This window comes from Neomonachus schauinslandi, chromosome 8 (genome assembly GCF_002201575.2).
Source record: "Neomonachus schauinslandi chromosome 8, ASM220157v2, whole genome shotgun sequence".
NCBI lineage: Eukaryota > Metazoa > Chordata > Mammalia > Carnivora > Phocidae > Neomonachus > Neomonachus schauinslandi.
Genome location: NC_058410.1, coordinates 50,895,629 through 50,922,541, shown reverse-complemented (window position 1 = coordinate 50,922,541; position 26,913 = coordinate 50,895,629). Strand labels below are relative to the sequence as shown.

Below are 26,913 nucleotides of genomic sequence, written 5' to 3'. Positions count from 1 at the left end.
TGAGGCATGCAACCTTGTAGGGAAGATGTTGCGACCTATTATTCTGGGTTGTTATGAGTACTTGGCTGAGTGCCAACCATGTAGAACTCATTCAATAAATTATAATTAATGTGTAGCAAATGTTTGCAGTTTATCTCTCAACACTAATATCAAGCTACATTTTTACAGAGCAGAACAAGTTTTATTATACATTGTCTATGGAGATTGTCTTAGGGTTGCTTTGAAGGCTGAGTTTGAATATGTTTTATAATATATGTTTGTGCTCATATTCATTTTGTACTTAGAAGACAAAGCATTATACTCTAAATGCTAACTTGTCACAAAGTTCATCATTGGAATCTTACCCATAAAATATGCTCATTAGAAAAAGAATATGCTGCTTCTATGAGGATACTTCTGCTTAGCAGCTCCAGCTCCTGTATCATCCAGCGACCTTCAGTGTATGAGCTACATTATTGGGTTTTTTTTAATTGGAATATGAATATATTTCTTTATTAGGATGCTCACAAGAAATGACACGCTAGCACTGTCCTACATTATTGTTAAAATAGAATTTTGACAAGCCCTTGTTGTAGCACACAACCTTATAAAGGAAACTGATTTGAATTAACATAGGTAAGCTTTTTTCTTTAAGTTAGACCTCTACAAGCCATATCTTTTGTGTAGTTAGATTCTCCATTAACAGTTAAATTGTGATTATGGCTCCCGTAAACCTTTCTTTTTCCAATTTAATGACAACACACAGCTTGACACCTCCTACTGATCAAATCAGAATCTCAACCAGAAACATCCTCTTTCCTCTTTTCTTTTTAATCCAAGATTTATGATATTAGAGGTCAAATTTAGATTTAGATCACTTAGAAGAATACCAGATTCTTGTGAGACCTTGCTTAATATATATTGTTAAGTTACAAGTGAATCAAAGTTATTAATTACTTACTGTAATTTAATTCAGTTTTTAAATGATAAATTTTAATGTATTCTTGCTTTCAAAAGTAGCTTTATCTGGGCATTTAGGTGGCTCTCAGTTGAGCATCCCACTCTTGATTTCGGCTCAGGTCATGATCTCAGGGTCATGAGATCAAGCCCTGCGTCGGGTTCCGTGCTGAGTGTGGAGCCTGTTTGAGATTCTCTCTCTCTTAAAAAAAAAAAAAAAAAGTAGCTTTATCATTATTTAGCAATGTTAAGTTGCTGGATTCCTTTCAAAAAGTGGTAAAATCCACTGATATACGTCCTTGAGTCATTAAAAGGATTGTGTACCTTGTAGGATTACATAGCCAGGTCTTTTCTTTAAGTATATTAGGACTTGCAAAATATTGCAGTAGTTGAAAGCTTCTCTTACCAGAAGGTTGAGTTTCTTTTCGTATGTATGGCATGAGTTGGTATACCTGGCAGATTCATATAGATTTTGTTTTGTGTTCTTTAATAAATCTTTGGTCATAGGGGCGCCTGGGTGGCTCAGGTGTTAAGCGTCTGCCTTCAGCTCAGGTCATGATCCCAGGGTCCTGGGATCGAGCCCCACATCGGGCTCCCTGCTCAGCTGGAAGCCTGCTTCTCCCTCTCCCACTTCCCCTGCTTGTGTTCCCTCTCTCGCTGTGTCTCTCTCTGTTCTATAAATAAATAAGTAAAATCTTTAAAAAATAAAAAAAATAAATAAAATAAAAAAATAAATCTTTGGTCACTTGAATAATCACTTTTCTTTAAGCTATATATAAAGTAAAAATTATATATATGCTACTGTTTCTTTAGAAAATATCCATATTTGTGATCTCTTTTTTTTTAATGTAGGTTTAACTGTGTTTGAAACTGGTCAGAAAAAGATAGAAAAGAGGAAAAAGTTCAAAGAAAATGATGCATCTAATATTGATGGTTTCTTGGGACCGTGGGCAAAATATGTGGATGAAAAAGATGTAGCCAAACCCTCAGAAGTAAGTTTTGATGTTTTTCATTGCCAATTCAGGTAGATGCTGTGTGTATGTGAAGGATATCTGTAATAATGAACTTGAGATTTCCTTAGAGAACCAAATGATGACTCATCAATATTTCTCTGCTGTGGTTGATTGAGAAAATAAAGTAAGATTTTTAAATTTTTCTTGGGAAAAGAAAATAATAAAATAAATAAATTTTTCTTGGGAATACTTTTAATTTATCCCCTTCTGATTTATTTTCTTCCATATTTTTAATTAAAATACAATATTGAACAATTTTTAATAAAAATTTAAATTTCATAAAAACTGATAATGCTATTAAGCTACAGTGTAGCTGCTTTTGATACCAGATACTCAGATAGTAACCACAGAATCAGCCTCTCTGTAATTTTAGAATTGATGGTGGGTTTTATTTGTAAATTAACTTATTTAAAAATTTTACCAAATAATCTATATTTAAAAAAAAATAATACTATGAAGTTTTATAAAGTAAAACCATAGAACCTTACCTGTCCTTCTCCATCTCCTAATCCTACTGTCTCTGTGAGCCAGTGACTGTCCTAGGCCTTAGGGATATAGCAGTGGACAAAATCAGGAAAATCCTGTTCCCATGAAGCTTATATTCTAGCTGTATCTTTCATCCATGTATATCAATCATATACATGTGCCGCTTTTTATTTACATTAGACATTGTTGACTTCTTTTTATTATAGAGATTTACTACTATCCCACCTTCCTTCCACTGCTCCTCGCATAAAAGTTGTGTCAAAAATCTGTAGTCATTGCTTATATCCTCATGGATATAAGGATCCTTGTATCCTTAGGAAAAGCTGTTTACTGGAGAACGACATTGTGTATACAAATTGAGTTTCCAATACTAGATTTTCTAACCACTTTGTCTTTTTGTTTACATAATTAGCATAATACAATAAATTTGTTTCTAGGTGTTCCAAAAAGATGGGTTTTGTATAAAATGAGTTTAAAAGTATTAACTAGTACCCATTATGTGTTAATGTCATTTTGTAATCTGCCAAAGAGTTGAGATTGTTATCCCAGCTGTAATACTTACAGCTCTTGCTTCACCCAAAATTGGACCTCATTATAAAGTATTTATAACCAGCTTTGGGCACAGTGGGGTTCTAAAACATCCATTTTAAAGTTCACTCCTTAACTTCCTTAGGAAGAACAAAAAGAATTGGATGAAATCACAGCGAAGAGGCAGAAAAAAGGCAAACAGGAAGAAGAGAAGCCTGGGGAGGAGAAGACAATCTTACATGGTAATATAGTTTTTATGCCTCTTCATTTTTATGATAAACTTTCAGATATTCACTCTGTTCTCTGTTCATGTAGTATCAATTGCCTTTACTAATCAGCTGCTGTACTTCACTATATTAAGAATAATTGTATTTGACTGTTTGCATCTCAAAAAAATTACAGCAGACTCGTCCATATAATAATAATTAGTTATATTTGGAAAATTATGTAGTTACTATCAAACTGTAAAGAATAATTTAGTACCAATGTATTGATTATTCTAATGTTAGATCACATATCAAATATTTAGGTTTGATGAGGCCATATTTGGTTTCTCAAACTCCAGTTTTCTTTCCAAGGACACTATTTAATGCTTTGGTGCTTGCAGCCATAATAAAAATAACAGCCAACATCTATTGAGGACTTACTCTGTGCCAGGCAAGTTACTAAATGTTTATATACACTATGTCATTTAAGCCCCACAAGTGACTTCACTGCAAACTTTGTGTTGAAAGTGTAAAAGAGAATGGAAAAGGAACCTGGAAGGGCGTAAAAGAGGAAGGCAGGGAAAAAGGATATGTGGAAGGAAATGCATATTCAGGAAATGTACTTTGAATGAATGATACATTCAGGAAATGTATCAAAAATGATATTTTTGCTTTAACTTCTTTTCTATCCTGTTTTGCTTCTGGGTTTTTGCCTGTGACTCACAAGGCCCAAGTATTTTCTTTTCTTCCCTCGCTGTAATTATGCTGCAGTGAAGTCTTTTTTATGTATCATTAAAATGTGTAACTAAGTAAAAGAAGTATAGATTTTACTTAAAGGTCTGATATTCTCTGGGTAGTTAGAAATTCCAAAATACTACCTCTAATTGTAAATAATAGCAGTGATTTCAAGCAGCTAAATTTTAGCTGACTCTTGGTCTTAACTTCATCAGAGTGTTATTACCTCAACCTTAATAAGGAACAATATCCCTATGAGTAAATTGTTATCATTTAAGGATATAGATCTTATGACTGTAGCTTATATTTGTTCACTGCTTTCCTTTGTCTTCTTGTTTCAGTTAAAGAAATGTATGACTACCAAGGTAGATCCTATCTTCACATACCTCAGGATGTTGGTGTTAATCTTCGGTCCACTGTGCCACCTGAGAAGTGTTACCTTCCCAAAAAACAAATTCATGTGTGGTCTGGACATACAAAGGTAAGCAGATTAGTCATAGGGATTGACCATGACATAACATTCATAATTCAGTATTCTGGTAGCCCAAGCCTTTCCCCACAAATTCCTGCCACAATCTACTTTTTCTGGGGTACCATGTCAGTGAATAATGGGTTGGTAGTAGCACCAAAACCTCAGTAATTTTGCCTTAGCTCTTGGAATTATCATGCTTAAGAGAAGATTAGATGGTTTCTGGTTTATAAACTATGGTCATATTGAAACTAATGCAGAGGGGCGCCTGGGTGGCTCAGTCATTAAGCGTCTGCCTTCGGCTCAGGTCATGATCCCAGGGTCCTGGGATCGAGTCCCACATCGGGCTCCCTGCTCAGCGGGAAGCCTGCTTCTCCCTCTCCCACTCCCCCTGCTTGTGTTCCTGCTCTCGCTATCTCTCTGTCAAATAAATAAATAAAATCTTAAAACAAAAAACTAATGCAGAGACAAGATACTTGAAACTTTTGATGTTGATATTCCTTGTCATCTGTACTATTCCAGCTGATAATTCCCAGCTCTTAGCAAAGAGCAAAGGAACTGAAAAAAAGGAAGAGGAGAGAGAGCATTAGCAACTTGACTAAGAATTCCCTTGGGTGAGAAAGTCAGTATTAAAGGTTAAAAAACATATCTTCAAAAGCTTAGTGTCAATAAAGGCTGTTCTTAGAATACTAATGAAGGTTATTCTGGGGCATGATTTTTGGAATGAAGAAAAACAGTAAATTAGATTGCTTAAAAATACACTGTCCTTTCCTTATGTTTCATTTTAGCTGATAGTAGAATGTTTCTGATTGATAACTGTAATACCTTTTTATAGGGTGTCAGTGCCGTCAGATTATTTCCTCTCTCTGGCCATTTATTGCTGTCTTGTTCCATGGACTGTAAAATTAAGGTGAGTTTTCAGTAACAGAGTAGGAATGCTGCTGAGCTAGTGCTTTGGTCAAGTCTGTTTGGTTAATTATAAATAAATTTGGGTTTGCTAGCCAATTAGAGGCTAATTATTAGGCCCCATGAATGCAGCCACTTATGAACTCCTTCCAAACATGTTGATTCAAATATGGCTCTATGGTCCAATTGGCTAGGCTCTTTTGTAAGCTAGATAACTGATTAGAACGTAATCAGTCACTTTGGTTTTAGTTACATCAATATTTAATCACTAATAATGCATTTTTTTTTAGAGGTTTTGGATATGTAACTAAGTTCATTTGTTCCTCAGAACCATATGAGGTAGAGAGGACACACGATAGAAATCCCATCCTAGAAAGTAGATAATGCAATTCATCCTTTTTCTTTATAAATGCAAGTGGATACCAAGTAGCAGAAATGCTCCCACCCTCTTCTCTCAGTTTTTATATTATCGTCTTAGGAAGCTCCACCTTAAGCTAAATTTCAGCTGTAGAGTATGTGGGGAAAAAACTCAGTTGCCGCTGCATGTCAGCTTGAACATGGGGAAAGCCTTTTTAAAAAATCTTAAAGAGTAGTTATCCTTTTTTGTGTCTTCTGTGTCTAGATTCTTATGATGGTCAAGAAATATCAACTCTGTAATACTCTTGAGGCTTGGAAAGTTGAATCATTAAAATTTTACTCTTTGTAAACAATTCATGGGTATTAACAATATATGAAGGTAGCTTTTCTTGATGAGAGCAATCATTTAGGCATTTGTCTCTACTCAGTAGCTTAAAATCACAGGCCAGCAGTTTGGAGTAAAAACCTTTATTTCCTTTAACTTTGACTTCATACAAGCTATGTTCGTTGAGATTAAGGTCTTTTGACCAATTAAAAAAGCATAGAGTTCAATTTTGTTCACACCCATAAACATTTATTAGGTACCTATTATCTGCAAGGGGCGGAGACTAAAATTTATCAAGGTCTGTCCCTGCCCTCAGGGTAATCATTTCATTGTGATGTAAATGATGGTTATAGAGTCAGGTGGAAAGTGTTCTGGTTTCTAAGAGGAAGCATCCTTCAGCAGGAAGGTAACTAAGTAAAGTGTGGTGGGGGAAGGGTGTGTGGGTAGTGGAGTATGTCTGAAATGAGTGAATAGAATGGATAAGCATGACATGTGCTGAACACGACGAGTTTTTGGTTGCTGGAGTCTCAAATCTGAGAGATACAGAATGGCGACAGTCATAGCAAAGGATCAGGTGCTAGAGGTCCTTGCTTGGTATGCTTTGGGAACTGAAACTTAATCCTATTGGCACTGGGTGGCCAGGAAGTGCTATCTCTTTTAGAACACTAGTAACATTATTGAGGAATAGATTTGAGGCAGGCAAGAGTAAAGGTAGTTTTAGGGACACCTGGTTTGGCTGTCGGTTAAGCGTCTGCCTTCAGCTCACGTCATGATCTCAGGGTCCTGGGATCGAGCCCCGCATCGGGCTCCTTGCTTAGCAGGGAGCCTGTTTCTCCCTCTGTCTGCTGCTCCCCCTGCTTGTGCTTGCCCTCTCTTTCTCTCTCTCTCTGACAAATAAATAAATAAAATCTGAAAGAAAGGAAGAAAGAAGGTAGTTTTGAAGCTATTGTATTAATTCACTTTAGGTGTGATGAGAATTATTAGTCTATTACATTTTAGTCTAGATCATTTTCATATAGCTTCTATAATATTTTGTTACTTCAGAAAGTTAAAAAAAAATTCCTCTGTACCAAAATGTTATAAACATGGCAGTTTTAATAACCTTTAGTTCTTCTGAAAGTAGCTTATAATATTACATAAGTAAAAACTTTTCATCATAGAAAATATATCAAATATAGAAAAGAATAAGAAGAAAGTGAAAATCACTTGTTTTAGCTCCATCTAAGTTCTCTTGATATTTTGGTGTATCTTTCAGTATCAGAGTTCATATTTGTGTGTGTGTGTGTGTGTAGTCCAAATGGTACAACACAGACTAGCAGCGCCAAGCATCATGTTCATTGATGCCTTTGGTTAAATCCCCAGTACCCACAGATATGCACACACATAGCTGGCATATGGTTGTTGTTCTTGATTGAAACTTGTCATTTTATCTAAGTCTTGTATTCAGTTTAATATTTCTATGTGTTTTTCCCCCAGCTATGGGAGGTTTACGGAGACAGACGCTGTCTGCGAACATTTATTGGTAATACTTCTTTTCTTTCTGTCTATAAATCTGTTTGGAAAGACTTTTTAAACTACATCATTGACAGGAATGTTACTACACTGATAATGAAGGAAAGTCTTCAAAGACTCGAACTAAGTCTTGAAGAGGGAGTGAGTCCTCCCACATAGACAGAAAAGGGAACTGGGAAGAGAGAACAGCAAAAGCAAAAGTGGTTTGAGAAAGCATGCTGCTTTGGGGCAGCCAGGTATGTTTCAGAATTGCCAGGGAGGAGATATGGTGAGAGATGACAAGAGGAAAAAGCAGTATAACCAGGGGCAGAGCATGAAGGACCTTATGTGCCATCAGTGAGGAGTGTGGAATCTATCCAGAGGGCCTTGGAAAGCCAGCCATTAAACAGCTCTTGCAGGAAATTAACTCAATCAGATCTGAAGTTTACAGGGATCATAGTGTCAGTATGGAAGATGCTCTGGTAGGGGGCAGGCCTGCAGGCAGGGAAATGAATGACAGGGTTGTTTCATCGGTCTGGATTAGAGATGATGAGAGCCTGGACTAAAGCAGCAGATGGAGAGGAAAGGAACAATCAAGAGTTAAAATCAGTGAGACTGAGTCACTGGATGTGAGTGATAAGAATGAAGCAGAAATCTAGGGTGACTCCCAGCTGGCTGGCTGAACGGTGATACCATTTGCCAAGAGAGGGAACATAAGAGGATGATGAGGTGTCACTGTTAAATTTGAGCTGCCTTTGGGATATTGAGACGAAAATGTCCAGTAAGCAATTAGCCAGGTGTTGAGCTTTGAAAAGGGGCTCGGAATCGGCAGCTAAAGCATACGAAAGAATAAAATCGAGCGAACTCCTTGAAAGAGAAAACAAGGCCAAAAAGAGAACAGCTTTGTGGCAAACTAGTCTTTTTGGTAGAGAATAGTTTACTGTCTTTGTGAGATTTCGTGTGAAGTCTGGTTACATTTCCAAATTTAACTGTACATTATTGAAACACTATTTGTGTGAATCGTAGTGGCTCTGTTTTTAGATTCAAGTGCCACTCTGCAGCACTTTGTTAGGATTTTAGGGCCTTGCTAAACAAATAAATAGCCCAGGGTACCATAGCACCCTACAGGAAGACTCTCCACAGCAGACGGGAACAAGATGCCTCTTGTACATGTAGTGGACTTGGTCTCCATCTGTCTCCTCTGCACCGGCAGGCAGTTTTTCAGTGGGAAACAAAATTACCAGTTTTGGAAGATGGGACTCTTGCTGTAGAAAAGAATGCCTAATTACTGTGGCACATAGCCTGATTCGAGTTCCCTGGTGATGGCCGTCCAGCGCTGCCGTGTGTGGTTGACGATTTGTGCAATGAATGCATGTTCTGTCAGTCTTGGTCTTGATGGGGTGGTAGAAAAAAGGAAGGTTTCTGCTTTCATTTAGCCACATTTTATTTGTCCCTGCAACTTTCAAAAGAGTGGATTGGTCTGGCAGACTGATTTCTAAGCAGAGCACCTTAAAGTTAATTTATTGTCAAAAATGCTATTTTAAAACAAAATAGAAGTTAATGTTAGTTTCCAAAAGGTTAAGTCTCTGAGATTCTGAAGTCCCTTCTCTGAAACTTGGTAATGTGATCACAGAAATCTGCAGGTATTGAAGAAGAGCTATGATTTCATGAACTTTATAGGGTAAAGTCACTTTGTTTCACTTAGTGAGTAATCTGGAGAATGAACCTCCCAAATGTCACTAGGCCCTCCTCTTTCATTGGCAATAATTGGTCTGTTATGTTTCCTTAAATTCTTGGCTGCTTAGTCATCAATTATGTATATTGCGTATTAAAAGATTTCTATGACAAACTCTAAAAAAAAAATGTTAGATCTTTTATCTTGGTTCTTACCTAAATGTTATGCATCAGAAACACCTAGGGAACTATTTGAAGGGGGAATAAAAAAACCACCTACGTTCCCAAGCCCACACCTAACATATTCTGCATCAGTAAGTCAGGGGATAGGATTCCAGAGATTTTGACTCACAGGGTGGCTTGAAAATGCTGTTTCTTTTATGGTGTTTGTGTTTTAAGAGGAGATACTTCACCTCACCTCCATTTCTTTTGTCCCTGCCTTAGGCCACAGCAAAGCCGTTAGGGACATCTGCTTTAATACTGCAGGAACGCAGTTCCTCAGTGCAGCTTATGACAGGTACCTTAAGCTCTGGGACACTGAGACAGGTAAGAGCTCACTTATACTAATGCCAATACATATTTATCTTATAAATTAGCATTTATAAACGGTGCAACATTGAGTAGTCTTCTGTGGCAAAATGGTGCCTTCTGTAACTGCTGATTCTCATATCCTCGACTGTCAGCTGATATCATAAAATGTTTGTAGAGTTCAAACTCAGCTACATAAGTAGCTCTTTTACTCTGAGACTTTGTTTCCATTAAATACAATTTATAAAGCAAACATCCTGATAGACAAAAAAATTTGAAATCTTCCACAGACTAGTTAATTGATCTTTTTGTTCCCCTCTACCACCAAGCACGCTGCATTGCACATAATAGAAGCACAATAAATGTCTGATGAACAAAATTAAATTTAATTACCCACATTGATTAAAAAGTAAGTCTGTTTACAGACCCATGGGTCAGGTGGTTTTATATATTCACAGACGTTAATTGTATTAGTACATTGTGGCTAGTATAATTTTATATAATTAGAGAACCATCTTTCATCTCACTGAGTTTTAACGGTAAAGATAATAGCTAATATTTATTGAACACTTACTGTTTACCAGGCATTGTGCTATGCACTTGTATCCAGCATCACATCCAATTCTTAAAATAACCCTGTAATTACTGTTATTATTACAGATGAAGAAATTGAGGCTTAAAGGGGGGAGCTTTTCCAGAGCCACACAGCTAGTAAGTGGCTGAACTGATTTAAACCAAGGTCTCTAATGCCAGAGCCCCTACTCTTACCCCGCAGTGGGTCTCAACTCCGGCTACACATCATAATCACTTTATTCTGCAATTGATACAGATTTACTTTTGAAAAAAGTATTTTTAATCATAAAGAATCTGTGAAAAGGAACAATATAGTTTATAGTAAGTAACAAGCAGGCTGCCCTTCCCCAAAATGTATTAAGCAAATGATCTCGAAATGTTAATCCCCGGGCTGTCTTTGAAGTGATCAAGTTTCTTTTCCTTACTTTAACCTGAGTCTTTGGTTTTAGGACAGTGTATATCAAGATTTACAAACCGAAAAGTGCCCTATTGTGTCAAATTTAATCCCGATGAAGATAAGCAAAATCTCTTTGTAGCTGGTATGTCTGATAAAAAGATTGTGCAGGTAAGTCTTTTTACAGTATTCTTAGTAAGATTCCTATAGTTTATGTTGTATTAGGGGATGGAATAAGGAATATTAACTTGTTTAATGCTTGCTGCTTTTAGGGACTGCTAATGGTCTATTTTTAGTAGAAAACAGTCATTACGTTAGAGATCTTTTTCTTCACTTTCCATAGTTCTGATCTTAATTTTCATATCTGCTCCACTTCTGTCTTTACCTTTTCTCTTGTTTGATATACAGTGGGACATTCGAAGTGGAGAAATTGTGCAGGAGTATGACCGGCATTTGGGAGCTGTCAACACCATTGTTTTTGTTGATGAGAATAGGAGATTTGTGAGCACATCTGATGATAAGAGCCTAAGAGTTTGGGAATGGTGAGTTTCTGTCAGTAGAAGATCTGATTTATGTAATTATAGCAAGCAATTTAAAACTTTGTAGCCAAAGCAAAGCCTGATAATATGCAACCATTTGAATATTTTCACAACTATGATCTCTGGCTTGCCAGCCAAGCTGCTTTAAATATTTAAGTACCCAGAATATGGAAATAAAAATTTAGACATGCTACGTTTCGTAGTCTTTGGGCAGTCTATCTAAAGGTTATATATTTTGAGGCATTTTTCTTGCATTGGTGAAAAGTTTATATTGTGTTGCCTTACATTTGTTTATTAGGTACTTTATTTGTCTTTGCAAAATGACTGATGAGATGCAGGGCCCACAAATGTATAGACTCTATTATTTACTGTGGGGATTGAACATTAGAGTCAACCCAAAGAAAAGAAAAATAGTTGGGGCGCCTGGGTGGCTCAGTCGTTAAGCGTCTGCCTTCGGCTCAGGTCATGATCCCAGGGTCCTGGGATCGAGTCCCGCATTGGGCTCCCTGCTTGGCCGGGAGCCTGCTTCTCCCTCTCCCACTCCCCCTGCTTGTGTTCCCTCTCTCGCTATGTCTCTCTGTGTCAAATAAATAGATAAAATCTTTAAAAAAAAAAAAAAAGAAAGAAAGAAAGAAAAAATATTTAAAAATCTTTTAAGTTTTTAAATGTCTACATTATGATTATTCAGTACTGAAACTGGCCTCATGTCATCACCCATTGTGTCCTGCCATTCATAACACGTAATGGTAGAAAACAAATGTTTTATTTGTAGAGTATGTTGGTAATTTTGCTTTCCTTGAGAGAGGAAAAAAAACTTTTCTAAAGTCAAGAAATACTAAAGCTATGGGCGCCTGGGTGGCTCAGTTGGTTAAGCGACTGCCTTCGGCTCAGGAGTCCCGGGATCGAGTCCCGCATCGGGCTCCCTGCTCGGCAGGGAGTCTGCTTCTCCCTCTGACCCTCCCGACCCTCCCCCCTCTCGTGTGCTCTCTCTCTCACTCAAATAAATAAATAAAATCTTTAAAAAATAAAAAAGAAATTCTAAAGCTAGTTTCACTAAGTGTCATAGATCATGTTTTATCATTTATTTACAAAGAAAAGCATAATAGTCTTTTTGTTCAAGGGAATGTTAGGATGGAGCCCAGCTCGTTTTTATAGTCAGTTATGAAGCACAGCTCGGCCATGGTTACAGCCTTGCAGGGCCTAGGAAGTGTGACTTCCCACCCCGGAAGTTGTTCTGCTTTACGAAGTGGGAAGCCTTGCGCTACAGCCAGTAGTTTGCTCCTGAAACTGAATCCCTTTGAGGAGCTGAGCAGGTCCCTAACCATCGTCAGGGAAATTTGGGTAACTGAAGGTTCCTTGTAATTTGATTGCAGTTTCTCCCACCCCTTCAAATTGCCCCCATTCGTGGAGAGCTGACTGTATACTTTATGTATAATTTTAATATCATCCTTAAAGTCCGTGCTTTGAGACTGTCTTATAACTGAGCTCTTTCTTACTTCAGAAATGATGTTACATGCAGAGAATCTGATATGGACATCAAGTTTTATATGAGTCACCTTAGACTACTTGTACCAGACTCTGAAGATAAACATATACATGTACTTGTTTTGTTTATATACTTTAGCAGTTTGATTATACTTAAACTTTCAGATGTTTCTATCTTCGGATGATATTTCAGCTCCATTTTAAAATGTGGAGTGGTATAAATGAAATTGGTAAATATTTAAATGAAGCACCAATTACAGGGCTCTAAGAACACTTGTGTGTGCTTTCTAAATTAGAGCATTGGTCAGCAAAATATTTTGATTAAATTAAGGGGTAATGTCAGCCTGTTTGTTGTTTTCCCTCCTCGGAGCTTAAGAAATACTCCTAAGAGTCATAATAGTGTGTCATTATAAATGATGACATCCTTTAGACTTCATTTGCTATTGGAACCTTCCTCACTGATCCTCTCGTGAGGGTACGTGCCTCTTCTCCATGTTCCCACACAACACTTTGCTTCTCACAGTTTTTGGGTTTTTTTAAGATTTTATTTATTCATTTGAGACACAGAAATACAGAGAGAGAGAGAGAGCATGAGCAGGGAGAGAGGCAGAGGGAGAGGGAGAGGCGGGTTCCCCGCTGAGCCAGGAGCCCGATGTGGGGCTCAATCCCAGGACCCCGGGATCACAACCTGAGCCAAAGGCAGACGCTTAACCATCTGAGCCACCCAGGCACCCCTGCTTCTCACTGTTTTTTAGTGCTTGCACATTTGTTTCTGTGTCAGCCGTGCTCACAGTGTGTCCCCAGCACCAGCACAGTACCTGGCACGTCGTATGTGCTAAATATCTAAAGAAGTCAATTACTGTCATAATTATTAATGATGCTACATCTGTTGAGCCCTTTCTGTGTGCCAAGCATGCTAAGCATTTTATGTGAACTCTCTGGTTTAATGTGCCAAAGTAGTCTTATCAGATAGATGTATTTGCTATCCCTGTTTCATAGATGAGGAAACTAATGTAGGTTAAGTAATTTACCCAAGATTCCATAAGACATGAAAAGCCAGAATTCAAACTTGTATTAAGCTGATTCCAAAGCTTGAGATTTTTTTCCAGCTTTATTGAGGTATAACTGACAAATAAATATATTTGAAGTGTATAACATAATGATTTGATATGTGTATACATTGTGAAAGGATTCTCACTGAGTTAGCCCATCTGCCACTTTTAGATATTTACCTTTTTTGTTTGGTAGGAACACTTAGGTTCTACTCTCTTAGCAAATTGCAGTTACACAATATGCTATTTTAAGTATAGTCACCATGTCATACATTAGATCCTTAGACCTTATTCGTCTTCCACATAAGAGTTTGTACCCTTTTACCAGCCTCACGTAGGTCCCCACCCCAACCCGAGCCCCTGGCAACCAATCTACTCTGTTTCTATGAGTTTGACTTTTTTTTTTTTTAAGAGTGCACATATAAGTGATACTATGCAGTATCTGTCTTTGTCTGGCTTATTTCACTTAGCATAATGCTGTCTAGGTTCATCATGTTGCAAATGGCAGCATTCCCTTTTTTTAAGGCTGAATAATATTCTATTATATATGTAAATACCACATTTTCTTTATCCATTCTTTCACACTAAGACTGTTTCCATACCTTGGCTATTGTGAATAATGCTACATTAAACACAGGAGTACAACTATCTCTTCAGCATAGTGATTTCATTTCCTTTGGATATATACCCAGAAATAGGATTGATGGATCATATGGTAGTGCTCTTTTAAATTTCTTGAGGAATCTCCATACTGTTTTCCATAGTAGCTATATGTACCAGTTTACATTCCCACCATCAGTGTATGAGAGATCCCTTTCCTCCACATCCTTACCAGCATTTATCTCCTAACTTTTTGGTAATAGTCATACAGTGTGTAAGGTGATATCTCATTGTGGTTTTGATTTGCATTTCCCTGATGATTAGTAATATTGAGCACCTTCCTGTACCTGTCAGCCCTTTGTCTGTCTTCTGTGGGAAAATGTCTGTTCGGGTCCTTTGCCCATTTTTTAACTGGGTAGCTTGGCTTTTTGATAATAGTTGTATGAGTTCCTTACATATTTTGGATATTGACCCCTTGTCAGATACGTGGTTTGCAAATATTTTCTGCCATTTCTTAGGTTGCCTTTGCATTTTGTTGGTGGTTCCCTTTACTGTACAGAAGCTTTTTACTTTGAGGTACTCCCACTTGTTTATTCCAACTTCCAGGAGCTTATCTCCTGTGTTTTCTTCTAGGAGTTTCAGGTCTTATGTTCAAGTCTTCAATCCATTTTGAGTTGATTTCTGTGTATGGTATAAGGTAGGGGTCCAATTTCATTCTTTTGCATGTGAATATCAAGTTTTCCCAACACCATTTAGTGAAGAGACTGTCCATCCTTTCTCCATTGTATATTCTTGGTTCCTTTGTCGAAAATTAATTCATTATATATGCATGGGTTTATATCTGGGTTCTCTGTTCTGTTCCATTTGATCTGTGTATCTGTTTTTATATAATACCATACTGTTTTGATTACTATAACTTTTATTTAATTATAGTTAAAATCAGGAGGCTTGATGCCTCCAGCTTTGTTCTTTCTTAGGATTGCTTTGGAGTCTTTTGGGGTTCCATACAAATTTAAGAATTGTTCTAATTCTGTCAAATATGCCATTGGAATTTTGGTAGATATGAATTGGATCTGTAGATTGCTTTGGGTGTTTTGAATATTTTACAGTATTAATTCTGTGTACAGATCTTTCACCTTGGTTAAATTTATTCCTAAATATTTTCTTGTTTTTTGATACTATTATAAATGGGATTGTTTTCTTAACTTCTCTTTCCAGTAGTTCGTTGTTAGTATCTAGAAATGCAACTGATTTTTTAATATTGAATTTGTATCCTGCAACTTCACTGAATCATTTATTAGTTCTAACAGTTTTTTTGTGAAGTCATTAGGGTTTTCTATATAAAATGTTATGTCATTTGCAAACAGAGACAGTTTTACTTCTTTTTTATTTGGATACCTTTTTCTTCTGGCCTGATTGCTCTGGCTAGGACTCTCAATACTATATTGAATAAAAGTGGTTAGAGCAGACACACTTCCTGATCTTAGAGTAAAAGCTTTCAGCCATTTACAATTAAGTATGATGGTAGCTGTGGACTTGTCACACATGTCTGTGTTCCCCATATACCCAGTTTATTGAGACTTTTTATCATGAAAGAATATTGAATATTGTCCTTTCTTTTGCATTTATTGAGATTATCATATGATTTTTATCCTTCCTTTTTGTATTTCATTGATTGATTTGCATATGTTGAACCATCCTTGCATCCCAGGGATAAATCCCACTTGATCATGGTATATGATTCCTCTAACGTACTGTTGAATTCAGTTTGCTAAAATTTTACTGAGTATTTTTGCATCTATATTTGTCAGGGATGTTGGCCAATAATTTTCTTGTAGTTTTTTGTCTGGCTTTGGTATCAGGGTAATATTGGCCTTATAAAATGAGTTTGGAAGTGTTCCCTCCTCTTCTATTTTTTTTGGAAGAGTTTGAGAAGGATTAATATTAATTCTTCTTTAAATGTTTGGTGTAACTCACCAGGGAAGCCATCTGGTCCTGGACTTTTTTTGTTGTTAAGAGGTTTTTGATTACTGTTTCAGTATTCTTAGTCATTGGTCTGTTCAGATTTTCTATTTCTTCATGAGTCTGTCTTGGTAAGTTGCATGTTTCTAGGAATTTACTCATTTCTTCTAGGTTTTCTAATTTGTTGGTGTGTAATTGTTCATAGTAGTTTCTTGTGATCCTTAGTGCTTCTATATTATCAGTTGTTATGTCTCTTTCATTTCTGTTTTTGAGTTTTTCTCTTTTTTTCTTAGTTTAGCTAAATGTTTGTCAATTTTCTTTTTCAAAAAACCAGCTCTTAGTTTCATTGATCTTCTCTATTATCTCTTTAGTCTCTGTTTCATGTGTTTCTTCTTTGATCTTTGTATTTTCTTCCTTCTGCTAACTTGAGTCTTAGATTGTTCTTCTTTTCCTAATTCTTAAAAGTGTAAAGTTAGGTTGTTATATTTGAGATTCTTTTTCCTTAATGTAGGTGTTTATCAGTATAAACTTCCCTCTGGCTTTTGCTGCATCCCGTAAGTTTTGGTATGTTGTGTTTCTATTTTCATTTGTCTCAAGATAGGTTTTGATTTCCCTTTTGTTTTCATCTTTGACCCATGTCTTGTTTAGTAGCATGTTGTTAACCTCCACATACTTGTACATTTTCCAGTTTTCTTGTAATTGATTTCCAGTTTCATACCTTTGTGGTTAGAAAAGATGCCTGATATGATTTCAGTCTTCTTAAAAATATTAAGACTGTCTTGTGGCATAATATATGATCTATCCTGGAGAATATTTGGTGTGCACTTGAGAAGAATGTGTATTCCGCTGCCATTTGGTGGAATGGTCTATATACGTCAGTTAGGACCATTTGGTCTAATGTGTCGTTTAAGTGCAATGTTTCCTTATTGATTTTTGTCTGGATGACCTATCTATTGTTGACAATGGAGTATGGAAGTCCCTTGCTATTATTGTATTGTTTGCTATCTATTTTCTCCTTTCAAATCTGTTAACATTTGCTTTATGTATTTAGGTGCTCTGATGTTGGGTATATAAATCCTTCTATTTGTTATATCTTCTTAATGAATTGACCTCTTTATCATTATATGATGACCTTCTTTGTCTCTTATTGCAGTTTTTGGCTTAAAGTCTATTTTCTTTCATACAAGTATAGCAGCTACCCCTGCTTTCTTTTAGTTTCCATTTTCATGTTCAGAAGATTTTCATGGGATATGTTTTCCATACTTTCACTCTGTCTGTGTGTGTCCTTAAAACTGAAGTGAGTCTCGGGCGCCTGGGTGGCTCAGTTGGTTAAGCGACTGCCTTCGGCTCAGGTCATGATCCTGGAGTCCCGGGATCGAGTCCCGCGTCGGGCTCCAGTCCCGCGTCGGGCTCCCTGCTCAGCGGGGGGTCTGCTTCTCCCTCTGACCCTCCCCCCTCTCATGTGCTCTCTGTCTCTCTCAATCTCTGTCTCAAATAAATAAATAAAATCTTTACAAAAAAAAAAAAAAACTGAAGTGAGTCTCTTATACACAGTATATAGTTGGGTCTCGTTTTTTGTTTTTTTGTTTTTTTTTATCCATTCAACTAACTTGTGTCTTTTGTAAATTTAGTCCATTTGCATTTGAGGTAATTACTGAGAGGTCTGGACTTTTACTAGTGCTATTTTGTTCATTGTTTTCTGGTTATTTATAGTTCCTTTGTTCCTTTCTTTCTTCCTCTCGTCCTTTGTGATTTGATGATTTTCTATAGTAGCATGGTTTGATTTCTTTCTGTTTCTCTTTCGTGTCTCAATGATAGGTTTTTGCTTTGTGGATACCATGAGGCTTACATAAAACATGCAGAACTCGCATTCTTATTCATATGGCTAGATAGTTAGATGGATGAAGGGTCTGGTGGGGAAAGAAGATAACTTGGATCCAGTTTGATTAGTCAGAAGGAAACGTGAGGATCAGTCTTGCTACAAAGACAAGTAGGAAGCAAAACCAACTCAGGATCCCTGGAGCTATCCTTTACCAGGTACAGCCATTCCTGAAAGTGATTACTAGTGTTACTGGCAGCTTGCAGAAAGGGAGGCCCTGATTCTTATTTCTAGGACCTTCACACAGGTGGTGTTTGCCAAACTTTTACACCCTGTGCCTGCTAAGAGTAGCACAATGATACAAGAAAACAAACTAAAGGAAACTTGGTTGTAAAGGAGAATAAGAGATTATAATTAGATACTGAACAGCCTATGGTAATGCTGATTGGCTAAATTCATGAGATGTCAGACATGTTTTCTCCCAAAGGTATTTATTATGTTAAAATATTTTTAGAAGAAAATTTGACAGATGTTGATCCTACTGTTTATCTTTTATCTTTAAAATTTCATAGATTTTTATCAAAGTTTTTTTCAGTGATTTCAAAATTTCCAGACTGAAGATTATATGTAAGATATAAGTTACTAGCTTATTTATGGAATTACAGGTTCTAATTAGAAAACAGTGTTGTGTTTATTAAATATAACTATGCCGGAACGCCTGGGTGGCTCAGTCGGTTAAGCGTCTGCCTTCGGCTCAGGTCATGATCCCAGGGTCCTGGGATCGAGTCCCACATCAGGCTCCTTGCTCAGCGGGGAGCCTGCTTCTCCCTCTGCCTGCCGCTCCCCCTGCTTGTGCTCTTTCTCTCTCTCTCTCTCTGACAAATAAATAAATAAAATCTTTTTTAAAAAATAAATAAATATAACTACGCATAGCAGACATTTTCACTAGCAATAACAATGTTCATAGAGTGTTCAGACCCATTTCTTGTTCTAGAGCTCATTGTACCAAGAGTCCTTGAAATAAGAGATCTGCATACATTTTTTTTGTTTACTTTTAGGAAAACATTGATTGATCTGAACCTAGACTATGGTTAATTTAGAAATGCTCTTATGTTTTAATCTGTTATTGATTATTATTGGCTAATAATTTTATATGAGGAGGGAAAAACAGTTGAACCTTTTTCAGACTGAGGTTCTTTTGAGTACATTTGGGTCATTTTGAATGTCAATTCTCATTGGTACTTTAGAGAAGTATAAAGGGTTGGAGATTTGATAAATGATATTGTTCCCCAGGTTACACCTAAAAATACTTCCTTCTAACCAAGACCCTCATAGAAGTTTTTTTCTAATCATTTGCTTCTTCTGGATGAGTAGATAGATGGATAGAGAAAATCCTTACTTAAAGGCAAATAATTACTATAATTATTGTTATCATTTCCTAATTAATCAAAGTTTTGGAACTTGAACCATAGTTAGAAATTGATACTGCTGCTTTATATTCTGTGTTATTCATCAGATTACATTTTCCACACGTTACTCTGTAAAAAAAAAAACCAAACATTTCTGGTCACTCATGAAAAGCAACAAGACCAAAATTGTTCAGAATTACTAAAAAGTTTATCATGGAGAATATTAAAAACAAAAAGGCATTTGGAACTTTTCATGGTTCTAGATTTAGGTGACTAGTGTTGGATTTTTGTTGTGTTTGTTTTATTCTTTGTGTCACTCATATAAGAATTTCTTTAATGCATTTTTCTCCTGCACCATACACACTGAGAATAATAGATGTCCAGGTACCAAGCACTTAATCTCCCTTACCCATCCAGAAATCTCATTACTTCAGGATGGGTTCTGCCTGCTTGCAGATCCCTATACAGCTTCGCCTACTATCCCCTTGCACTGCTTAAGGCTCTTTAATCCTCTCACCTGCTTGCAGTTAACCAGTTAAGGCTGAAACTGGCAGGTAAACTAAGAGTACCTCCTTCCCTGTAGGCTTGCCTCAGACATCTTGCGCCTGCCTACATCGTACATTTTTAGATGAGTTTATTGTCAGAGAACTTCAGTCACAGACTTTTTAACATAAAGGCCAAAGTTTAAGTCAAATAGAGTTGGAAAACTAAATCACTAACACTGTTATAATTATCACGGAAAGGCATTTGTGAAGTACAAGATTTGTAATAAGCAACGGGATGCCATTTTGTGATTTTCCTTCCCCCAGGAAGTTTCATGAAAAGTTTGTTAAATATATAATTTCAAGAATATCTCTTTGGTTTCAGAGATAATTCTTCTGAAGGTACTTTTTAAAACTTACTTAATTCTGATAAGCTGTTTTTAAATTTTAGGGATATCCCTGTGGATTTCAAGTATATAGCAGAGCCCAGTATGCACTCCATGCCTGCGGTGACTTTGTCTCCAAATGGTGAGTGAGTAGGTAGAATGTGGTTCTAAATGAGCCTCTAAGACAGAGTGTGCTTTCTGTATTCAAAAGAACTTTGGCCTTTTCCTCCTAGGGGAAGTCTGTCACAGGGCCATATTTGTATAAGGAAACCTTTCCAATATTAGAAATAGTCACTGGTTTTCCTCTGTGAGTCACCTCACCCATTCTCTTGTTTTTAAAAATAATAATAATAATAATAATAAACAGTGAATTGCAGCTCACATTGACAGAACATCTAAGGATTTCCATCTGAGGATCAGGTTTTTTTTTTTTAAAGAATTCTCCTTCCAACAGAATCATGTTTAGTCATTTAGTGATTTATTGTGAGCTCTTCTTCTTTCAGAGGAGAGAAATTTTGATCTGGTTCCCCATAATAAGAATACTTTAGCTTCTCAGGCAAAATAAAAAAGATAAATCCATCTACTACTGTTTTCTGTTCAAAAGTGCATTGCCTTCTAAGTACAAAGTAATTTGTACTACAGATATCCTGACAGTATACCGACAGAATTGTAGCTCTGCATGAGGGTATTAGAGTAGAGGGGCTGATGTTTGGGCAACACTGTCCTCAAAGCCCCTGTTAACTCCCATAGCTCCTGTGAGTGTGGAGCAAGGAAGAGGAGGCAAGAAATAGTTTGCTGTTCCACGGAGGCATCTGCCACCGGCAAATCAGTGATCATTTTTGTCAAGTACCCTATGATTTTTATGAGAAGAGCAACCTAACCGGGTCCTATTTTGATAATGACCGCATTGAATACTGTCACATTTGTCTCTCTGTATCTACACTTTATGTGGTATGTTTTTACGCTACCCATTACAAATATTGTGCTCATCTTGAACAAGGCTATTTACCCTCTCAGACTGAATATTGTTAAGAGCATTCCCTTAGTTAATAATGTCTGCAAGTACATCGGATGCAAGAAGATACTACAGTTCAGGCTCTAGAGACTTTGGTGAATCTTGGGAAGATAAAAGCAATTTGGCCTTTCAGTAACAGTTCCGATAATTTTTTTAATCATATCTCTTTTTTTTATATGGTTTTATTTAATAATCCTAGGTTTTCTCACCTAGTGTTAATCTTTCCTTTTTCCATAATTAACACAGATAAGTCTCTTTTCCCCAATGGTTCTCTTGTCTGTACTTACTCCAAATTAATTTCATTTCATAAAATTTTACTTAAGTTCTGTTAATGCTGAACTCAGAATTTCTGTATATCCTTATTCAAACAAAAAAAGCTTTTATATGAAGAGTGCTCAATGATACGGGATTATTCAAGCAAAATCCATTACTTCTTTATATATAAATCCCTCTTGTCAGTGACAGATTTGTAACACTTTACAAATGGTATGGTAAATTCATTTTCCTATTATTATAAAGTAATTGGGAACAAAAGAATATTAATGTCTGAACATATTTAAAATAAAGAGTCATTTTAGAATTTTCAGTCTTGCTCTAATATGTCTCCTTTATTGAATTTACAGGGAAATGGCTAGCATGCCAATCAATGGACAACCAAATCTTAATTTTTGGAGCACAGAACAGATTTAGATTGAATAAGAAAAAAATTTTTAAGGGCCATATGGTAGCGGGTTATGCTTGTCAGGTGGACTTTTCACCAGACATGAGGTAAGTTTAAATCTTCTCTTATGTTCTCATATTCAAATGTGGTGACATAAACTAATGTCATACAAATAATAACACTTTAAAAAAATCACTGTCGGGCGCCTGGGTGGCTCAGATGGTTAAGCGTCTGCCTTCGGCTCGGGTCATGATCTCAGGGTCCTGGGATCGAGTCCCGCATCGGGTTCCCTGCTCAGTGCAGAGCCTGCTTCTCCCTCTCCCTCTGCCACTCCCTCTGCTTGTGCTCTTCTGTCTATCTCTCTGTCAAATAAATAAATAAAATCTTAAAAAAAAAAAAACACTGTCACATATGTAATCTCATGATAACTGTGCAGATTGTCACAGTGCCTGATGGAAAGACAAGAATAAGTTATGAAAACTACATTTGACTTTTTTAAGTTCTTCAGTGGGTCTCTTTATCTTGCTTAGTCCTGTGCCCTTTAACCACGTCATAAGTTCCTGTCTATATGGGCTATGCCTTATTTTCTCTCTGCTTTTCTCACAACGCTTGGAGGACTGTAATCGCTATGTGGCTGTGATTAAACACTGGCAGAATTAATTCTGTATTGCAGTGTTGACATTAACAACTTCACTGCAGCTTTTCTGTGGTGAGACCTCAAATCCAGCTCTTGACTCTTTCTAGGCTGCACTGTATTCGTGAAGCCCTATAGATAGAGTCTTTCTATGAGTGAAACTCTGCATTCATTCCCCCATTCTTAGCTAAAATATGTAGGTAGAAGTAATCCAGAAATCTCTGTAACCTTGTATGTTTAGGCTGGGATTTGTACCTTAGACTCCTACGAGTCACTCTTAGACAGTTTCAAAGGACCTTGAAACCAGAAAATAATTATGAAGGTGGTCGAGTCTAACTACGGTAGAATGGGTGTTCCCAGGCTCTGTGGGAGGCTGGTTCCCCTACCCTGTTTCTGACTGTCTAAAGAGTGACTTGTTACTGCTTTTATTGTGGCCCCTGGGTTTCCCAACCTTCCTGGTTAATACATTTTTTTTACTCACAGATTGGTAGCTCAATGGGGAGATTTTTTTGGTAGAAGTTTAAATTATAGACTGCTTTGTGCTCTACCTTGTTATTCTCACTGAGTATTGTATATTCACATTGACTTTGTTGTTGTTGTTGTTACTGTGAAAAAGATAAACTCTCTGTTCCTTACACACTTTGTCCATTTAAGGTGTTTGAACAATTTGAATTTATTTCTCTTCCCATTCTAGCTATGTGATTTCAGGAGATGGAAATGGAAAATTGAACATCTGGGACTGGAAGACCACCAAACTCTACAGTCGATTTAAAGCTCACGATAAAGTGTGTATAGGTGCAGTGTGGCATCCACATGAAACATCTAAAGTCATAACATGTGGTTGGGATGGGCTCATTAAGTTGTGGGATTAACGAGATTAGTCCTTAGCTAGGGTCGTTTTTGGTCCAAGTTCATATTTAACTATATTTAATTATTAAATGTGTTGGATGACAACTTGATTTACAGATTATGATTGCCTTACATGGCCTTATGAAGTTGACCCATTGTTTAAAAATACATATATATTTTTTGTAAATTTGGCTCATATAATTTCATTGGCAACTTCATTTTGTTCTTTATAGATATTATTTATACGGAGAATGACCATTGACTTTCTATGTGGTGAGTAGTTGTTGGCAGGCAGTTTGGGTTTACCCCCCTTGACATACTGAAAGGATCTCTCTGGAGTTGAGGAAGAATCCCTGGTGGATTTGGTGTTTTAAAGGAGGTAATACAATTAATGACAAATAATTCTGAAAGGCACCATGTTTACCTAAGCTTCAACAAAAAGGGAAGTAAGGACCAGGGACGATGTTATTTAATGTGAATCTGAAAGAAGGTAAAACCACCCACAATTACTGTTCCCATTATTTTGGTGGGTCAAGTTCAGATCTTTTGGATTCAGGAGTTCTATTTTTTATGACATATATCGTATGTTTACTTTAAGTCAGCAATCTTCTCTGACTGCAGCATTCCTCTAACTATTAAACAACGGAAAATAAACAGTCCAGAGTTGTTTCCTTGGCTTTCTTCCCAATCAGTATAGATAGGACTATATATAAGCAGAGAATTATGTTATTTTGAAGGTGAAACTCAAGAGAATTGAGTCAAGACTTTGAGTTTTATTTGTATTTACTATCTGTAAGGACCTGGCTACACTTCCAGAAATCAGGGTCTCCTAGGTCATCGATTCACAGATGTTACTACTGAAATACTCCTCATAGGAGCTAGGGTATGAGGGCATCGTCCAAAATGTCAACTTGTAATTTCTTTGAAGTGGTGTGTTTTATCTTTAAAATTATTCTGATTTTGCTTATGAATATATGCAACAGAACTTTTTAAAGATTAGAAAAATTTTTAACTTCTTTCCAAATCTTTGAATAAAATTGACACTCCAGAAAGATGGCTATGGTTCCCCTGTTTGAGAAGCAATAACTGGTTGGTTTAAAAAAAAAAAAAAGTTTAAGAACTTCAGATTATGAAATCAAGATAGTAACTAACAGCACTTTGGTTGACAAGCCGTTTCTCCTGTTTTATTACAAATCTCTGTAAGATATTTGAATATTTGAATGTGCTTTGAAATATTTCAGTACCATGCTTCAAAACATTGGTTCATAAGCTGCTCAGAGTGCCAACTTGGAGAACAAAATCATGTTGAATGTTGATATCCTAAGGGCATTAGCTCTGAGCCCTGGACTGTCAATAGCAATTCATGCTTCTAGTGCTTAGAACTTCCATTTTTAAAAATTAATTTTTAAAAAGGCCTGGTATAGATGACCTGGCACTATGGCCACATATAAATAAACAGAAGATAGAAAAAGAGAATTAAAAAATGGTAAGACACGTTATTTTGCGGCACACAGACACTCAAAGAAATGAGAATGCACTGCCTGGCTGCTGCCTTTCTGTATCTGCCAGCAAGAGTAGCTGCACTTCCTGAAGAGGGAGGAGGAGTTCACAGAATACCTTTTCTTTAGTCCCAAACCACTGGTTTTAACAAATGTGAATGATTGAAATGTAATGGGACAGAAAGAATTAATCATACATTTAAACTATCTCGTTCAGCATCAGTATTGTATATGTTACAAATCATAATTTCTAAATCTGGTTTTATTTTATTGTGTTTTTGACTGTTTCTAAACTAAACTGTACATAAAAGTTGTCTCTTTTTAAAAAAAGATCATATTTTTAAATAAAGCATTTTTTCTAGAAAGTGTTATCAAAATTTTCATTCTTAGTCTTAACTGTTGAGACAACAAATTAAACCATCTGCAGATTTTAAATGGGTCATTTTTATTTTATGGGGAGAAATGATGCTTTAGAGGTGGGGGTGATATATTAATATGGTATGTTAATGGGTTTATTCTAGTTAACTAACAAAAATACAGGGCATCGCGTTGAGAGCACACAGATTAAGTCTAACACATTCTGTATTTGTTCACTTAGTGGTGGCACTGAGTTAGGATTGCACCCATTTCAGAGTACACAAATGAGTGGGGTTCTTTTCCAGCTTAAAAAAGTCTCAAGATCATGTTGTTACTGGAATTAAGTGGTTACCTTCTGGCCCCTTTTCCCCACTGCAACCTTCTTATCACACCCAGGACAGATTTCCTTCCTAAAGGTTAGAATAAAAGTGATGCTTTACTGAAAGTTTTAATCAAGTGAATATTTAAATATTGAAGCACAAACTGGGAATATTTTGTCCTTATAAGGAGACAGTTTTAAGATAAGGAACAGGGAATAGCATCAAACAGGCACTTCTCTAAGTAAAAAAGTAGAGAGTGATTCTTGACGATGCATCGTGAGGCTGGTCGATGTCCTTATTAGCATGTTTATAAATTACCCGAAGGAAAATAATGACAGTGAAATATTAAACTCTTGAATGACAGCCGTAAGGATTGAGCACTAGTAAAGATTATAGAAGGCTTTCCTTGAAGAACGGTGTTCCTCGGCACAGACTGAGAGCCATCTGCATCAGAATCACCCAGAGATGGTGTTGCTCACTGAGATACAGAAGAGAAGAAAACGGAGTTAGTTGGAGGAGCCATAACGAATTCAGGTATGGGGAAGGCACGTGCGAAGGGCCATCCAGGTCCACGTATCCAGCAGCAGTATTCAGTTTGGGTTTCAAGGTGAGACCTAGGGAACACCGATGCTGTGTGCCATCAAAGATGCATGTTTTCCATGTTTTGACATCTCTGAAATGAGGGCTATGTCTTAAAGTCAGTGATGTGTCATGGTTTAATTGGCAGCATTCTCTCTTAGTGGATCATACAGTAATCGATGAAATATAGTAGAAATAAGGCAAGTGCCAAGGGACCTACGAAGGAGAAGAGGTGATCCAATAGAAAGATCCACAGCACGTGGCTCAAATTCATGAGAGCCCATGAATTTTCAGAGAACACCCGTGTTTTCAAATGTTCACTTGATCAATGGGTAAGTAAAATGAATGAATGAACAAAAAATTGCGACTAAGAAATATATAGATATTTATATTAATATATATTTGAATGTATATTAATGTGAATATACAAAAATATGTGTATATTCATTCACTGGGTCAAACTCAGCACTTTTAGCAAGATCCCTGGTTGATAGACACACTAAGAATGAGAATCAGTGCAGTAGAGTCTATCTCGAGTATTTCAGAAATGGCACTGTTTAGTACACATAGAAATTTTGATAACCAGAAATAAATACATGCATGTGTGCATGTATTTACATGCATTTATGTATTGTGTATATATA

The 26,913-nt window shown here is 36.6% G+C and overlaps 1 protein-coding gene across 1 annotated transcript in view; it reads left to right on the top strand.

The window, feature by feature from the left end:
• Positions 1-23,662, top strand: part of CDC40 (cell division cycle 40) — a 53,116-nt gene extending 29,454 nt beyond the window's left edge. The window contains exons 5-15 of the mRNA XM_021693128.1: positions 1,789-1,928; positions 3,109-3,205; positions 4,246-4,385; positions 5,209-5,283; positions 7,438-7,483; positions 9,571-9,672; positions 10,677-10,792; positions 11,030-11,163; positions 20,421-20,497; positions 21,994-22,138; positions 23,360-23,662. Coding sequence (XP_021548803.1) covers positions 1,789-1,928; positions 3,109-3,205; positions 4,246-4,385; positions 5,209-5,283; positions 7,438-7,483; positions 9,571-9,672; positions 10,677-10,792; positions 11,030-11,163; positions 20,421-20,497; positions 21,994-22,138; positions 23,360-23,537 — 1,250 coding nt within the window. The 3' untranslated portion in view covers positions 23,538-23,662. The remainder of the gene's footprint in view (positions 1-1,788; positions 1,929-3,108; positions 3,206-4,245; positions 4,386-5,208; positions 5,284-7,437; positions 7,484-9,570; positions 9,673-10,676; positions 10,793-11,029; positions 11,164-20,420; positions 20,498-21,993; positions 22,139-23,359) is intronic.
• The last annotated feature ends 3,251 nt before the right edge of the window (positions 23,663-26,913 follow it).